Source organism: Corvus kubaryi, unplaced genomic scaffold (assembly GCF_017639235.1).
Source record: "Corvus kubaryi isolate FWS band 111438036 unplaced genomic scaffold, C.kubaryi_AGA036_p1.0 137, whole genome shotgun sequence".
Taxonomy (NCBI): domain Eukaryota; kingdom Metazoa; phylum Chordata; class Aves; order Passeriformes; family Corvidae; genus Corvus; species Corvus kubaryi.
This window is the reverse complement of record NW_024580671.1, coordinates 14,862,720-14,880,075: the sequence shown is the minus strand read 5'-3', so window position 1 is coordinate 14,880,075 and position 17,356 is coordinate 14,862,720. Positions and strand designations below refer to the sequence as shown.

At 40.5% G+C, this 17,356-nt stretch overlaps 1 protein-coding gene across 5 annotated transcripts in view; it reads left to right on the top strand.

The window, feature by feature from the left end:
- Positions 1 to 17,356, top strand: part of PDZRN4 (PDZ domain containing ring finger 4) — a 268,515-nt gene that overhangs the window by 35,237 nt on the left and 215,922 nt on the right. The window contains exons 2-4 of one of the 5 annotated variants that reach the window (XM_042017977.1): positions 10 to 281; positions 2,575 to 2,661; positions 6,396 to 6,500. In XM_042017977.1, coding sequence (XP_041873911.1) covers positions 10 to 281; positions 2,575 to 2,661; positions 6,396 to 6,500 — 464 coding nt within the window. Of the gene's footprint in view, positions 1 to 9; positions 282 to 987; positions 1,081 to 1,153; positions 1,178 to 1,203; positions 1,885 to 2,574; positions 2,662 to 6,395; positions 6,501 to 17,356 lie in introns of those variants that run through there. The other 4 variants (XM_042017976.1, XM_042017974.1, XM_042017973.1 and 1 more) reach the window with 4 other exon arrangements.

The following is a 17,356-nucleotide window of genomic DNA, read 5'->3' as shown; positions in this document are numbered from 1 at the left end:
CCTCCGGCCGCGCGCCGGGCAGCTCGGTGGGGCAGCCGCGAGCGGGCGGCGGGCACCGCTTCCTGCGGGCGCTGCGGGGCGGCGGCGCCCCGGAGCCGGGTCACGAGCTGAAGAGGGAGGCCCTGCGCTGGAGCAGGAGGGAGAAGTCGCTGCTGGCGCAGCTGTCAGCGCTGCAGAGCGAGGTGCAGCTGACGGCGCGGCGGTACCAGGCGAAGTTCGGCCAGTACATGAGCCACCTCAGCAGCATCGCCCGGGACCTGGCGGGCAGCCAGCCCGGCAAGGTGAGTGAGGCGTCAGGGATCGGCCGGGCAGAGCCCCCCGGTCTGCGCCCCTCCAGCTGTGCTCTCCTCCAGCATGCTTTTCCCGTGCCCGACTTGTGAACGACCGGCCGAGTGGCGGGGCGGGCGGTGTCCCCGGGGGCCGGCAGTCACCACTGCAGCAGTCCGGGACCCAGCCCGGTCCGCTGCGCATCCCCCGGGCGGTGCGAGCTGCCCCTGCCCGTCCCTCGCCTCTTTCGGAGAGATATAGCTGCCGGACCCTGTTGCTAAATGAAGAAGAGTTTTATTTTTACTGATTTTTGGTAACACCCCTACGAGGGACACGCTTCTTGTCAGTCCTTCTTCCGGCGCCCGTCGGTAGCCGAAACCCCGCGCTGCGGTGAGCCCAGTAGTGCCTGACAGAGGCTGCGATCGAGTGCTTGCTCGGCCGGCGGACGGGTCCTGGTTCCTCCGGTAAGGGTGTCCGCATCAGGCTGCCCCGCCTCGCAGGGACCCAGCTGCTTTTGCTGCTCATTTTACTCCAGCTGGTAGTGGCGGCAGCTCAGGGGCGTGGACCTGGCTTTTAACTTTTATTTGAGCAGCTGAGAAGTTGTCTTAAAAAACTGGAGTGTAAAATTATTGTAGACTTTGGAAACGATGGCGAAAGGACATCAGAGCCTCTCTGGTTTGGTAGAATGGAATGACAGCTACCGCCGTGGATAAGTAGAGGCCAGAGCAGTGCTGCGCTCTCCCCTCAGGTCTGAGGGCATTGCCCAGAGACCGACTCTCTTCCGTAGGCGAAACAAACCATCCGAGAGTTGCGGTGAGCTGGCTTCACTTGCTGTGATGGAGCTGGTTGGTTTTTAATTCCTACCTGGAAGCTCACTGTGCAGGCTTAGGCAGTGCTGATTGCAGCCGTGGTGAGAAGTGTTTTAATGCAAACAATTTTTCTTTCTACCTAAGTCTTCACGGACCCTTGGGAAACAAAATCCTAGGTGGAAAAGGTCTGAGCAGTGAAACTCACGCCTGAAGCAATGTAGTATGCTGGGCATCTGCCTGCTGCATGGAAAATGGGAAAGGGGACGTTGTTCGCAGGACCCAGAATGGCTCAGAATACAGATCTCACGGGTCTTCGTGGCACTGAGTAACTCTGAAAACTTGAATTTTTTTTTTTTTTTTTTTTAAGTTTCCTCTGGCTAGCTAGTCCATGAGGTTTAGGTTGCTGGATCTGAGAGGTGTGCTACACACTTGCTTCATCTCTTGGCAGATGAGATAAGGTCATGTGGAGTGGGGCAGCAGTCTGCTAAGCGAGAGGTGTGCGAGGAGAGCGGTGGCTGAAGAAGGGAGAGGTGTCGGGACTGTCGGAAAGGATCCGGCAGAGGTGCGGGGACAGGCTGGAGCACCGCGGGGAGCACCTGCCGCTCCCGAGCGCCGCCGGGAGGTGTCGCTGTGGGCGCTGCCGCTCGGGCATCTCCCGCCGCTCGGAGCGGGAGAATGAATAAAACAGGAGCTGGGCAGGAAAACTGAGTACAGGAAAAATATACGTAATTAAATTCAAATGCACCATTCGGGCATTAAACACGTCACTGACACAGTTAATAAAATATGTGTTTCATCGTAAAATAAGGTAACTTGCTGTGCTAAAGCCTCCTTTTTTTTGTTTTGTTTCCTATTTTTAATTTTAATTATTTACCTGGTCCACTGAAGAAAAATATTTCTCTTTTCTCATTTTTAACTTTTACTCCATTTCTGCTTTTCAGTGTCTGCTTTATATTTTAAGCCTTTTTTTCAGAATAAAACCTATATTTTTACAGATATTGTTTTGGATTCTCTCCTTTTGGAGAGAAGTGAAAGCTTGGGATGAAGAGTTGGTTTTCATTTTCTCTGTGTTCTGTGAAAGTTGCTTTGAAATGTGCACTGATATGGCTTTGGGGTCTGAAAATTACAATGTGTATTTTAATCTGTATGTTTAATGTTTGAAATGTTAACATGTATAGGGATTTTATATTTATAGAAACTTCTAGATATTTTGAATGCTTTTTCGGTGGTGCCGAGCGTTCCTCACGCCAAAAGTCTGTCCTTTTTTATGTTCAGCTGAAGATAACTGGAGATAATCAGGTGTTACTTGCTAACTTTTCAGTGACTTATGACTTTTCTTTTTTTTTTTTTCCAGTACCAAGTCTTTTCAGCCTAATTTTCCTTCAAGCCTTATCTAATATATTTTCCAGCTAAAAATCTTATGTGCATTAATGCTTTCATTTAATACCTTCTTCTTGAGACAGTGTTCTTTAACTATATTTCATCTCTTGCTTCTTAGGGAGGAGAACGCAAACCAATAATGATCATGCTACACCGTGAAAATGACACTTTGGGATTCAATATTATAGGAGGACGACCCAATCAGGTAATGAGAAAAGTAACTGTAGGTGATTTTGTCCGTATCTACTTTTACTCTATACACTGTTAGTAAAGAGTTACTTTTGATGACAGTAGGTATGGAATCTGTTCTTCAGATAGAAGAACTGTTTATTTTCAGGTATAATTGGAGTCATTGTTTGGAGGACATAATCTCATGAGGATTTTACTATTCTAATTTTTTGGAAGGGTGTTCCTGGTGTTTTTCTTTAGGCTGGTTTACACTCAGTTCCCATGTGAGTAATGTGTATTCATGCAAGCTCTTCAATGGAAATCTCTGAGACTACTTGTAAAAGTCATTGTTGCAGGATTAAGCCATTGGAATTTTGTGAAACAGCTTGCCTTTTTTTTTTTTTTTTTTCTTCATTTAAAGGAAAGAAGAAAATTTGCTTCTGTAGCTCAGATAGTTTAAGCACATGTCCTGTTCTCACATGCCTGCTTTCAGTTTTTCTTTATGAACTGAAATGGTTTTCATCAATGCTATATCTTAATCTCATCAGTCTAGGTTTAGAAAGTTCATTGCAAACCATAGGATATGCATAAGGATCACTAGCCCCCACCTAGAACATACACATGAATATGCTTGTGCTTTTTTTTCACTTCATCTTTCCAAAAGCATTAATCAGGACTGTTATTGCATATGAAGGGTAAATAAACCTGTTAAACTGGAAAATTAATAGTTGATTAAAAAGGGTTGGTAATAATTATGTACTGATCAGGTTCTTGTTAAGTGGGAGAACTGTAGCCTTCTAATATTATTGAGGAGGGGAGTAGGACCCTGTCTATTAGTTTGGCAATCTTCTTCTCTAAAGCTATATTTAGTGGTGCCAAAGAGTCTGTTCCCATTAGTTGCTGCAGAGTTACTGTTCCCTGTGGGTAAATATGAAGACCAGCAGTAATCATATGTTTGGGCTGTAAATCCAAACTAAGAGTTTCTTAGATTTTTCTAGTGGAAGGGTGAGACAACACGTGGCTACAAGTTAAAATACACATGCCATGTTTGGAGTATAACAGTAACAAAATCCAGACCATCTTTAGTTAGGATTGCATTGTGACTTCTCTTACTTACATCTGTAGGAGAACTGCAGGGAAAAGGGAGCATGTGTTCTGTTTCCTTGGGATGGCAACTGAGCTTCTTCAAAGGGCTTAGATGTTGACAGTGCATGCTGCAACAGTTATATGTATCACAAACTGTCAGATTTTCTGACTTATTATTTTGCAGTTTTAAGGAGTAAATGATAAATATATGGAGGTCTATAGCTCTGGTGTTGAGAAAACTGCCGAATGGAGAAAAGGAAATTAATTTCTATTAACACTCATATTTGGAGACAAATTGGTGATGTTGTGAGGCAGGGATGGTCTCAGGTGGTTCTGAGTCTTTGAAGTTCAGCTTGGAAGTTCCTTTGTGTTTTGTTCTTATTTTGATAAATGTGACTACCATAGGCATTTGATTGACATTTCCCAGATATCAGTGTGAGACTCAGTGTATCTGGACCTGAGGATAGAACAGGAAAAAAAAAATGCTTGAGTTGACTCAAATATTGAAAACACAAAGTTCTGCTCAAAAGCTTAAATAGTAGAACAGGAGTTGTTATTAAAAAGACAAAAAGAGTTGGTGAAGGTGCTCTGTACATTCAGGTTGTTCGGGGAAAAGTGAAGCGTTGGCTTGGTTGAAGCGTTGGCTCTTGCAGCAGAAGAGCAGAACAGTGATGTCTTTATATTAGTCACTTGCTTGGGAATGAGTTCTTCACCACATGTTATTTGTGTTTTATAAGTACAATGCAGCTTTTTCCCCACTGTAAAAAGCTCTTGATGACTTTGGGAACATACACACATACTTTCTGCTGGCTGTGTTTCTTTTCAGTCCATAATAGGTATCCCCACTGTTTACCTCCTACCTGAAGGGAGGAGGAGAGGAACAACTCATCATAGGATCATCTTTTATTTTGTCAGAAAGGAACTTGCTTCTCATAAGTGTGTTTCTGAGAGGTGATTCATTATTCTGAGGGAGCAAGGCTGCTTTGATGGGCCCCAGCTCTGTCTGGCTGAGAGGACGGTTTCCCCTGAGGACACCACGTCAAAGCCAGGCTGGAGGGAGGTGTGTGCTGCGGGCACAGTTGCTGCACGGCACCTGGGCTGTGTGACGTAGTGCTGCAGCTCAGTGTGCCTTGTGCTGTGTTTTCCTGTCAGGATTGGTGGGTACCAGCACATGCAACTGATGGGGACCACAAGCCACACTGAAATACCCTTTTTCTTAACAGGTCATATGTTGCTTTTGAAAAAGCCAATGAAATTTCCGATGGAAGGAAATACAGTTTTATGTATTAAGTGCTGTAATTTAACTTTTGGTTTTCTCAAGTTAAAACCAAACCATGTTACTCTTGTCTTTTCACTAGTGGCCATTACGCTTCTTTTATCAGTTTCATTTCTTGCTGCTTAGATGGGAAGTCAATGGAAGTCTGTTCATTCGTCATTTCAAAATATTGCTAAAACTGTTACTGTGTTTCCCTTTTGCCTCTTACCTGACATGTATGAGTCTCTGTGACAAGGCGGAAAAAAAAAAGGAGTTTATGAAAACATAGTCTGACTAATATTATGTTGAACAAATATTTATTAACCTTAAATCTACCTGGCTTAAGTCTCCACAGGACTGTTGACACATTGTGTAAAGTATGTTCTACATATGCCTTTACAGTCTTCTTAATAGAAAAAGTTATAAAGCATTTTCCCCATGAGTGTATAGGACCTAGACTAGAAACCTGTGCACAAATGAACTGTGCTGTTGGTCAGGGATTCACCAGTCACAGAAGGAAAATAAGCATCATAATCTAAAGCATAAATCAGCGGGTAAACTATTCCTTTAGTTATTGCTAATTAGGTTATTATTTGTATAAACACTCAAAAAAACCCTGTAAGTAGGCACCGTCTGCTTGACATTAGTTCTTTATTAATAATTATTTAAAACTACTTTTAACTACCATGTGATGAAATAAAGCAGTTCCAGCATGTACAGCAACATCAGTTATATTGTTGCAGCTGTGGCAGATAACTTGTCTGTTTTAAATTTGACCTTATGCGAGCTGTACTTAGTGTTGCATAGAGATCAACTGGAAGTGGGTTTTCTTTTTGTCCACAGCTCGTCTGTGTGGATTTCATAGTTGAGCAAGTTCTCAATCTCCCATGTGAATAGGATTTATGAGGTTAACCAGTTCCAACCAAATCCTGTCAATGTAACGTGCCAGCTAACTAGTGTCACTTTGTTCTTTGGAGCTTTATTTTCAAATGCAGTAAGGGAGTTTGCAAGCAGCAGTACTGCAGGACCCCTTTTCCTTCTGGGAGAGACACCTGTGCATCCATTTTTATGAGTGTCTTCTACTGTGCATTTATGTGCTAGGCTGCTGTGAAGTCTGAGGTTTGCTCCAAGTATTTTAGCTGGGATCGGATTACTCTTGCACCTTGTGTCTCATTTAGACTAAAATAACCGGAAGTAAATGGATAATCTTATAAAAATTTCTGGAATAGTTCATTAATTCTGTCCTTTTGATTAATGACTACTTTGTGTTAAGCAAGTTAAAAAAACTCTCAAGGAGCTTAATTCTTAGCTAGAAAAGTGAACTGCATATTTCAGGTGGATTTACATTTTTCATTGCTGCTGATTTTAGTACCATCTCAGTTTTTGTACTAATGTGGCCCTTTTTGCAACTTCCCTCTTGCCTGGTACAGAACAATCAGGAGGAATCTGCTGAGGGAATTTATGTGTCGGAGATTTTGGAAAATGGACCTGCAGACAAAGCAGAAGGCCTGCAAATTCATGACAAGATTATTGAGGTAAGAAAAAACCCTCACCAATGGATTAGTCTGTCATATTATCAGATTAATAAAGGATTTCATGGTTTTCACCCTAAGTATGTTGTAATTTTTCTCTTTTGCTGTGTCCGAACATGATTCTTGTACACTGAACTGCTTGAAGATTTCTTAGAATTAAAGACATAAGTAAGACAAGCAATAAATTTACTGGTGTTGCAATTAAGCTGATCTAAGTGAAGCAAAGGTGTCAGCACTTAAAAAGAAAGCAGTAGAGGCATTTTGCATTTCTTTTCATTAAGCTGAGAAAGAAGGCAAACGATGAAAATTCACATGTTTAGTGAAACTGATTTTGTCCTATGTAGGGACTATTACTGTCATGACTCTGGGACAAGGCAGAGGAGATGGCTTGGTAAGCACTGCTGTGAAACTTCTTAAGCAGAGGAAGTACTTTCTGCTGTATGATCAGAAGGAGATAATCTATCGTTCTCACCTGGATCAATACAGCACTTTCATGGTCATGTAATATGCTAGCATGGAATTTTCAGTTTGTTCCTGCATTGTACGCAGTTTTTCTCATTAAATAACTATAAATAATAAAATAAATCAATAACTCAGTTGGAAGAATAGGTCGATGTCTACCCTACACGTGCAGCTGTAATTAGCCCTGTAAGAAATCTCCAAGGAACAGTTTCAAATGGTGACTGAAATAGGCTCCTTAGGGTGCTGCCAAGACGGCATTTCCCATCACAGCTCTGACACAACTGGCAGTGACAGCACGTACCACTAGCTGCTGGGTTTGTTTAGGCTGCGTCACTCCAGCTTTGTGAGTTTAGGGGAGGCTTAGAAGCATGGTGTGAACTTGTCAGTTGGACGGGTGTTTGAACAAAGACACATGAAACAAGTGGATTGGAAGATAAATGCAGAATTCTGGTGCTGGTTTCTTGTGTTAAACCTTGTTAAGGACTAAAAACCTAAGCTAAGAGTGTTTGAATGCTGGCATTGCTCTTGATGTTGGGAGCCTAGCCAGTATGTGAAATCAAATGAATATATTTTCTTGGAAAAATAAAGCTTATGCTCTTAGCTGGCAGATAGATGCATCTCTAGGAGACACCAAGTGGGCTGAGAAGAACTGAACTTGCACAATATCTCTTATTTCCCCAAGGTATACAAAGGCTTTCACATTTGATTTTTTTTTGTAACAGTAGCCTTATGCTGTGAAGATCTATTTTCTTCTGACATTACTATTTCACTTACCATATTTTGTTTTGGGTTTTTTTACAGACTGACCAGCTATGTAGTTTCATGCATTTGCTCAGCACTTCCTGCTTTAATTTCTTGTGCTTTTATAGTGCCTTGTTTTTTAAGGCAAAATGGAGTGTTTTTGGAGGAAGGAAGAATAAAGTCACAAACCAGCATTTATTAAATGTGAGGTCATTTCTCAAAATGTCACCATAATTGATGCTTGATTTTTATATGTTGAAAAATTCTGGGTGCATAAAATCATACTGAAACAGATTCCAGTTCTATTTGACATTATAGACCCAATCTAGTGTAAGTATTCATACAGCTCTGAATGGAGCACCATGTTAATATGCAACAGCTTTGTATAGAGCTTTTGTATTCGGGCAAGCATTTAAAAATATTTTGGGTTAGGCCAAATATTCTAGTATATGTTTCAGTGTTTCAAAATTTATTAGAACAAAATAAAAAGAGGAGAAGAAATAGTAACACTAAGGCATTCTAAGTGAAATGCAAAGAAGACATTATTCCTCCATGCTAGGTACAGGAAGCAGCTGGAGTCAGAACACTGAATTTTTCATTGCCCATGTATAGCTACCAGTGTCGTCTTGCTGTGGTTTGTTGTGAAAGATCAATCTGAAAGCTTTCGCTGTGAGGAAATAATCAGGATGGTGTAACTATTTAAAAAACATTGGCAGATATACAGAATATGAGTTTTGGTGAGAAGTTGATAGGAAGTGGGACTTATTGCTTGCTCTTTGCTTATTCGGTGATCTGATCTAATGGGTGATATTTTATGAGACCATTCTTCAATAATCAAGCACAGAAGGAACTGATGTTGTTTGAAGAGCCTTTAATAGCTTAAGTCGTTTATTTGGCAATAGGATGCCCGGGGTGTTTCTAGCAATGTGTATCTAATGGGATAATGGACAGAACTATCCCATTAAATCAGAAAATCTGTTCTCAAGGCATGTTGCTAAATAAAGAAGGTAATTTGTTTCAGTGGTTTATCACATGTTTAACAAGTATTAACTGCACATGGTTGACTATGGTGGGTTGTGCACATTTCAGATGACCATCTTGTGGGCGACAATGCAGCAAATGGATTTCACAGTCCTATGGCATTGGCAGATGGAATTGAGAGCCAAGGCTGGCAGACATAAGTAGTGCTGCCTTTTATTTATATATATCATTATCTGTAGCAGAAACATTGCCAAATAATTGTTAAGGTACTTAGAAGAATGTCAAGGGAAGGAATCAGATTTCTTTCTTGAGGTATTTATTCTAAGCGTAAAAGTACCACAGAAATGACTTGAGTTGATGGAAGTTTTTAAGATCAATGTGCCCAGGCCATAGAGCCTCTGATACTTTTGTGTGAAGAAGGCTGGTGTTTATTTGGGCTTTACCCTCAGGGGAGCATATTTTGTGCATGAGGACCTGAAAGCTGAAACAGATGCCTGTGTGCTGGCAGGGTGGTGGTGTGTGACAGTGACAGGGTGACAGCCCCAGATCCCTTGTGTCAGGGGACTGCATCTCTTCATGGGGGATGGTCATGGACCCTTGTTGATAATTTTCACCGTTCTGCTGAAGAACAGGTTTCAGGCACAGCATTACCCTTTTTATTAAAGGTTAACTCCTCTGTGAAAAAATTGTTTATGCATTGTAAAGCTGACCTGGGACAGTGATGTGCACAAGCAACACTTTGATATATATTTCCAGGAATCCTATTACAAGCCTCAAATGATCATTATTTATTCATCAAGAATAAACCCTTACGAATTACTTCTATGTAGCAGTTCCTGCGGATTTCATGGTCTTCTGATGCTTTCAGAAGTTTTTATCCAAAAATCCAGCTCCCTAAGTTGACACTGAATTGTGTTTTCCAGGACTAAAACTGTTCACATTCTATAAAAAGCATCTCATAAAACCAGATGCAGCACTGGTATCTTTGACTCCCAACATAAAACCATTGGATATGAGTGTGGTGTAAAGCCACCTAAGCTCTAACTTTTGGATCTCTGTTTTCTTCCTTTTCACCCTTTTCACTTCCTTTTCACATGCATTGTGATTCTGAACATCTGAATTGTGTCAAGAGGAGACAAGCAGCAAGCAGTGCACAGGGCTGTTTATTAGTCTGTGCTAGTTCAGAAGAATTCTGGTTGCTTCCAGGAGAAAATTCAATGTTTAGAATGGTTCACAGTTACATAGCTCAGCATAATTTTATCTCCCCCTTGCTGCATGCTAATCGTTCCTACTGAGTAAATTCATTGCTCATCTCTGTTCATGCTTGATTACCTCCTCAAGGCAGTATAAAACAGCTATGATCCTTAGCAATGTTACTGATACACAGAAGTGTTTTTCCTGCTGCTTTTTTAATCCATACTTATCGTTCTGAGTGGTTAACACTGAAAGCAGTGGAGGAAAACTTGACTCTCAATTTGCAGTCAGTTCATCTTCACGTAAGTATGGCACCACATTGGCCAGATCTCCAAGCAGCACAGTACTTAATGCCTAATAACCAAGCCATTCCGAACTAGTTCTTTGAGTTGGTATTTTTCTTTGTATGCTCTGGTTTTAAGCCCAACTTTGGAATAAAAAACAACTCAGTGATTGATTTTTCTCCCATCTTCTTCCATTAGGTAAGTCACAGTGTCTTGCAGAATACTCTTGAATCACTTCAATGGTGTACAGAAAACACAGGACAGACTTTACAATCCAGTTCTTATAAAGAACATTTTTTCGTCAATTTGAGGAAAAGGAGCAACTATTAACTCACACTGTCAAAGTAGGTTTGCCAAATAACAAAAGAGCAATGAAAAGCTTTGTATGCAAATAAAAAGGACTAGTCTGAAGTCCAGAATATTCATATGTGGAAGTGTAAGCACATCATCAGCTGACAGGCTCAAGTGTTTTTCTGTTCCTTGCATTGCAAGGAAAAGACTTCTGTTCTTTAACTCTCAAGTGAAATGAGAATATTGGCCCTTCAGCATTTTAGTCAGCTGATTCTCATGAATTAAGTGGGCATGATGGAGAAGAAGGGAAAGGAAAACATTTCGTCTGGGATCTTTAAGTCTGAAAAATAAGATAGATGCATTTATATATAACGACTGTATGTTTTGTTCATGCAGCCTGAGCTCCATAAGTAGATAATAAATAAGGCTTCATCCTGTATTCCATGTTTCCCTTTGTTCTTTCCACTTTTTTTGAGAGTATTCGCACAATGGCTTTGAAGCACATGTCAGCCAAGCCAGTTTCAATAAAGATGAAGTCTTAAGGCTTATCCTGGCAGAAGTAACTTACATCTGTTAAGTGCCTACACAGAGACTTTTTTAACTACTGCCAGACTGCTGACTGTGCTGTGTGTCAGCCTTGTGATGTTTTATCTTCTGCATGTTTCTGTCATTACACTCACTATGTTGCTCAAGCAAAATCTTTGATACTAGTCATGTTTATTTGGCTAAGATTCTCCAGTGTCAGATTATGTCTGTAGAAGTGTAGTGAGTCTTAAAATGTCTTGCTGGGATCAGAGCCAGAAGATTTCGAATGACTTTGAAACAAAGCTGCACAAGATGTGGCCAGTAAGATCTGTATGGTAGCTAGGAAAACTTAATATAGTTAATTTTAGTGGTGTGGATTTCAGTGCCTCTAAATATACCTTAGCTATATTCTCTTAAATCTGTAACAAATTCATATTATGTTGCAGGTAATCAGATTTAGCACCTGCAATCATTAGATAACTCATAACTAGTCTGAAAGATCCCTGGCATAATAAACTAGTGGAACTACAGGCTTAGAAATGTCTGTAGAATCTTTTCACCTCTCCCTCACCTGTTGAGCTACAGGTTTTTAGAGACCTGAAATCTTTCTTCTGTCTGAATAAATTTTTAGAGTCGGGTGTGACCAGGTCTGCATAACTTCATTTGAATAGAAGCTACTGTCCCACTAACATTTTTTACAGAAAAAAACCAGAAAGCCTTAGAGTGCTTCTTGGAGAAGCAAGAGATCCAGGTTGTGGTCTCTGCCCTGCCTGAAGGATTGAATTTACGTCTCCGGGTAATTGCTCCTGTTAGTAAGGCAGAAGCTCTCCTGTGTTAGACCAGCATCCACCCACCCTCCTCAAACAGAGCTTGGTACCAGCAGGTTTTTAGAGAGCCAGGATTATTCAGTGATAATCTGGTGTGAGATAGAGACTAGTTCCAGGGAGCTGTATCTGGAATACTGGTCCTGCCCTTTTCCGGGTAAGTGCTTGTGACAATACACAAGAATTCCCCTCTTTCTTTCACAGTCTTGTGTCTTACATGACACTTTAATGATACTTGCATTTCTAAGTTCACAGTGCCTTGACTTTGAGAGGGGAGCTAGCAATTGCTGTTAACCAGGAAATCCTCTAGCTAGGACAATTTTCTAAATGTGAAAGATGGGGTCCCCTGACTGAATGAATACCAGTAGTTATGGTTTTCCTCCTCTGGGTTTTAACTCAAGCTGCTGTGTTATCTGAAAGGTGGTTACTGCTGCTGATGCCCACTATCAAAAGACCATGAGGGCTGGGTATCTTGTAGGTGGGAGAACTTAGTGTTCAAGGTACTCTCTGTTCTAGAAGTTGACTATGGTTATCCTAGAATGCCTGAATTTCATAACTCGTTGCCTCAGTTTAGAGATCAGCACCCTAAATTTGACTAGACTTGCTATAGGTCTTCAGAGGTGCTTGAATTCCTTTGTATTCACAGAACTAAAATGCAAATATTGTGTTTAGAGAAACAGGTTATGCTCCTTCCAAAAAACACTAAAATTCTAGCAATTCAGTGTCTGTGTTTTAAAAAGAAAACGTTAGACTGACTTGTTTTTATGTGACCTAAAACTTCTTAGGGTTTTTTGTGGTGAAGTGTGTTAGTCCTACTAAGACTTCACAAAATCCTTTCTGTCCTAAAGAACAGGAAGAAATAAAGCAAAATTATATTTAAGAAGGGGTGAAGTTTGTGTAGTATAGTAAATAGTGAATGACAAGATTTTATGAACAGAAATCCACTATTTGATCTCTTAGTTGACTGCATGAAGTCTTACAGTCATAAACAGGTAAAATATTATTTGACACTTTTTTGATACTTGTGTAGCACAGCAACATTAAACAATTCTAAAATGCCTTGTCTTCTAAGAGATGGGGTCTTTTAATCTGAGGTATAAACTCAGAACTTGCTGTGGATGCAGCTGTAGAGAGGCCCAAGCCTGTGGGAAGGTTTTCCATCTGTATTTGTTTGGTCTTATTCTCACAGACAAACCAAGCACATGTGCAAGTATAATGCTGCATTGTTTTTGTGAAAATATGTATGCTCACAGTGCTTTTATCTAAAAAAGGATGGAAATGCCAAACGTGGTTGGAACATGACCACCAGATGAGCTCTCCAACTAGTTTATTTGCAGAATTGGTATATTAAAGAGATAAGGCAGTGTCGTCCTTTTCAGTAAGTCTCTTCAGACTGTGAGTCATAGCTCTTTCTCAGCAAGGTGCTCCCAGTAAGCAAAGAAGAGGGATGCTGTGGTAGCTGGAATGGCACAAGCTAGATGGGGCAGAAGCAACCGTGTGAGAGTGTTTCTGAAATGTGACCTAGCATGAAAGAAGTCAAGAGAGTATGTGAAGTGGAAATGGTGAAAATCGTCTTCTACACTGTTTTTTTTAATGCTATTTCTACCATGCTGGGTTTTTTTTTAGGTGGCTTAGGTTAGTCCTGATGGAAGAGGCTTTGGGATCTTGCATGCATGTGAATGTGCATAACCCCTGCCCTCCAATGGGATATTTCTATGTTGCTCTGACTGTGGGGGATCTCTACAACAGATGGATCACTGTAGGAGCAGAAGGGAAAGAGTGAAATAGAATGTACAAGAAAAAAGAAAAATCGGAAAATTTACAATTAAAGAGTACAAAGCACCAACCTCAAGTTTCCACAGAAGTACTTTCCAGTGCTTGCTCATAAATAGGAAGTGTGGGAGAAATTGAAGGCATGTAGGAATAGGGGTAGCTGAATTGTGAAATTAGATCATCCATACATGCTGCCATGAACTCTGATGGGTAAATGAGGGGGAAAAGTACTGCAGCAGAGCTATGATAACTGTACTGGGCCTGCAGAGTTGGGCAGTTGCCAAATTAGCAACTCAGCAGTGCTGTTAGGCCGGAAGGATTTTTGGTTAACCTGTGGAAGAGCTGACTAATGTAGGAACCTGCAAGATCCCTTAAATGGTGTTGCTACCATGGGCTGCAGATCCCCAGGCACCATGTGAAGGCCTGCTCACACCCATCTCCTTCAGCGAGTTTCTGATCTCACCCCTGAGGTATAATGTGTCAGAAATTTGGCAAGTTGAAGCTTAGTATCTTCCTAGATGCCCTGTTTGAGCTTGACTTTGCTGCATGTCATCTTTCTTTTCTCTCCCGTGAGTATTTTTAGGTTTTTTAAAAAGCTTTAAGGTAAACCTTGCAAAACAATAGGATATAAGCATCCTTCCCTCTTGCCCAGCAGCCAGAGTAATGCAGATTTATATGTAGCTGAGGTAGTAGGTTTAGAGGAAATTTTTGTTCATATGAGGTGTTCATTAGGTGCTTTCAGGAATGCATTAAACAACTTGTCTAACATCTGTCAAATGCTGTTGCTTTCATCCCCTTCCCAGGAAGAGAATGGCATATGTAGGGGGGAGTGTTTTGTTTAGGAATTTTTCAAATAATTGTGTACACACATATTTACGTGTCAGCATCTGTTTATGTTAGGGAAGACAAAGTCATAGAAATATATCTTTATTGCTGGAGGTGCAAGCTTTTGTGTGAAAACCCTTCTCTTGGATCTTTGCTCTGGGCATGATCTTGGCTTGGCCCTGAAGAAAGTGCTTTCTCATCCATTGATAAGCCAGATCTCCATGGCAGTTGGGCTGTAGGTTGTGTACCATTGCCTTGGTCTGGGTCCAAGTCTGTCTTGCAGGTGTGGTGGACTTGCTGGTTGCTCTGGAGCTAGATACCCTAACCTGGTGAACTATGGAAATCTGAGAGGAGGAAAGGCATTCTCCAATGACTTCCTTAACCTTGTCAACACAGTGAACAGAAAAGATCAAAAGCTTCAGAGAGGACTTTAGGATGTATCAGGGAGAGCTAACACTTAGAGGCTCATATGATCGGGACTAGTGGGAATAATTGATGATAAGCCCAGCTGTGGAAAGCACTGATAAAGTCTGATACCATGCTGAGTTTGTTGCTTAGAACTGAAGGATGTGCAAGGAAGCCATGCCTCTCACGTTACATGCTGCTGGCACCCCAGAAGCTCTTGGCATTTTCAGAAAGTGAAAAGAGCCTTCTTCTGCCTTTCATGAAGGTTGCTCTTTATTGTGGTTGAGACAACTTCACAGTTAGAGGAGTTGACAGCTTACATGTGTTGTGCGAATGCAGTGTTTTATCTTCTGAAGTCACTGAATGGATTGTTGCAATCCCAAGGATATGTGCTCCAAGAGCTTTGATCTCTTATTTTTCTTAATCAGCTAGTTATATTTGTATGGAGTAGGTAATCATGTTGTCTATAATTGGAGGTTGAATGAAAAAAGCCTTTTGTGTCTGCCAGTGCAGAAATGCTCTAAATGAAGTAATTATTCAAGGCTTAACTTAAAAAATTAATAGCCCAGTTTTTAAGAAGATGTGAAATACAGCAGTGTGTTGAATGGGAGAATGCTCCTCCTGAGAACTGTTGAATTGGTGTAGTAAGAAGCATATACAGCACTGTGCTTTCCAATTGCTTTGAAAATTGAAGTGATAATGTTAAAAAAAAAGAAGTAGTTATTTGGGAACTTCTCTCCAAAATGAAAAATTCTGCAGCATTTTAAACCATACTGTTATGGAAAAACTGATTTTTAAATTGGCAAGAGCAGATGTGGTCACTTCAAACCACTAACAAAGGCTATGCTTAGTAAAATCAAATATACTAAACAAAATACATTTGTTACTAATACACAGGCATTTTGGTAAATATATGTCTTGTTTGGAATTGCAAATCTAATGTAATTTTACAACTTTGTATGCAGACCCAACTTGATCAAGTCACTGCTGCTGCAGGAAAGGAGTGCAGAATGACTCAACACTGTTTCTTAATTCAAATTATTTTGGAAGGCATTCTCTTTATGAAATATTGTTGACAAAATAAGTCATGGCTGCTATGTTTATTTACATAGAAAGCTTATGTATGTTATTTATGGGATATGTTTTACATATTTTTCTCTTTGAGGAAAATATTTGTCTTTCAAGTAGCAAGACTGGGAGACAGAGAGGGAATGGGAGAAATTACAGAAAAAAAATTCAAAACACTTGAAATCCTGCTGATTTCTACTTGGTTTTTAAGTATGAAAACCTTATTTGAATATCACTTCCAAACACCTATTAAATGGTTTCACAACTTTAAAATTGGATAAATTATGATTCTCTGTGGCTAGAGGAGGTCACCTAATGTGGGAGAAGTTCTGAAATGGGTTGATAGAGAATATGAGTTTTTTTCCCTTTATCTGTCTTTCCCCCCCCATTTGGAGCATCCAACGTTTGAGAGATCCAGAGGCTCAGAGCTTACCCATCTGTTTCCAAGCACAGTCTCTCAATCTTGCATTTGCTTCTTTAACCATGCTGATCAAGAGGGTAAATATCTGAAGTCCTTCTAGCAGCATGTGGGAAGAAGGCATGCTATTTTAAATGGAAGGGATTTGCTGTCTTGAGTGAATTAAAACATCTGGATCCCTACACTTCTCTGTTACAGTCTGATTGACTCAGGCTAGTCTTTGGCACATGGCAAATATGGAACCATATGGTCTTCATGCTGTCAGCAAGATTTTTGAGCACATACCTCTGCCTGCCCTCCAGCTTTCTCTGGTAGCTGCTACTGTGACCTAAAAGATAAATGTTCCAGGCGCTTTCAGGCTGTTGTGCCCTTCTTGAGCAGATTAGTTGCATTTTTTTGAGGGGTGCAATGTCTAGAATTTGGACCAGAAAGCTGAATCCTTCACCTCCCCTGCAGTGCTCAGAGCCCTGATCCAAATCGGATGCCTTGTGCTAGTGCCAGATGTGTAGCAGCACTTTCTAACTTACAGTTCTAACTTGCACTTACACTGCATCTTGTTTTTTTTTAATTTCTCCATGAAATCTCCAAGTGTTCAGCACAACTGGTTTATAGTATGCTCTAAGTATGTGATTATATAGAAAACTGACTCTTTTGAGACGTTTTAAAACAGAAATTTACTTTCTAGTGACCAAGAGGATGGTGTTAAAGCCATAATGGTCTTTCTAGCACATCTTTTAATTTCTTTTTCTTTGAGTGGTAGGCAGAGTAAGTATGATATTTATCAAAAATATAGGAATTCTTCCATGTTTCCAAATACTCAGAATACCTTATTTTTTTTTAGTAAGTCTTTTTAATGATTTCTCTATTTTTCATTTTTATTTAAAAATAGAGCAGGAAGAGTCTGAGGACTAAGAATAATATTTCTATTTTAAAAAGCCTGTAAGAAGCAAAAATTGTTCATGTGTTTTTTTTTTTTTGGAGAACTCTTATTACTGCTAGAATGTACACCACTGTTTTCAGCCTTCTTTCTGAGTCATTTAAGTACTGTACCCTTGTACTGAGAGTGCG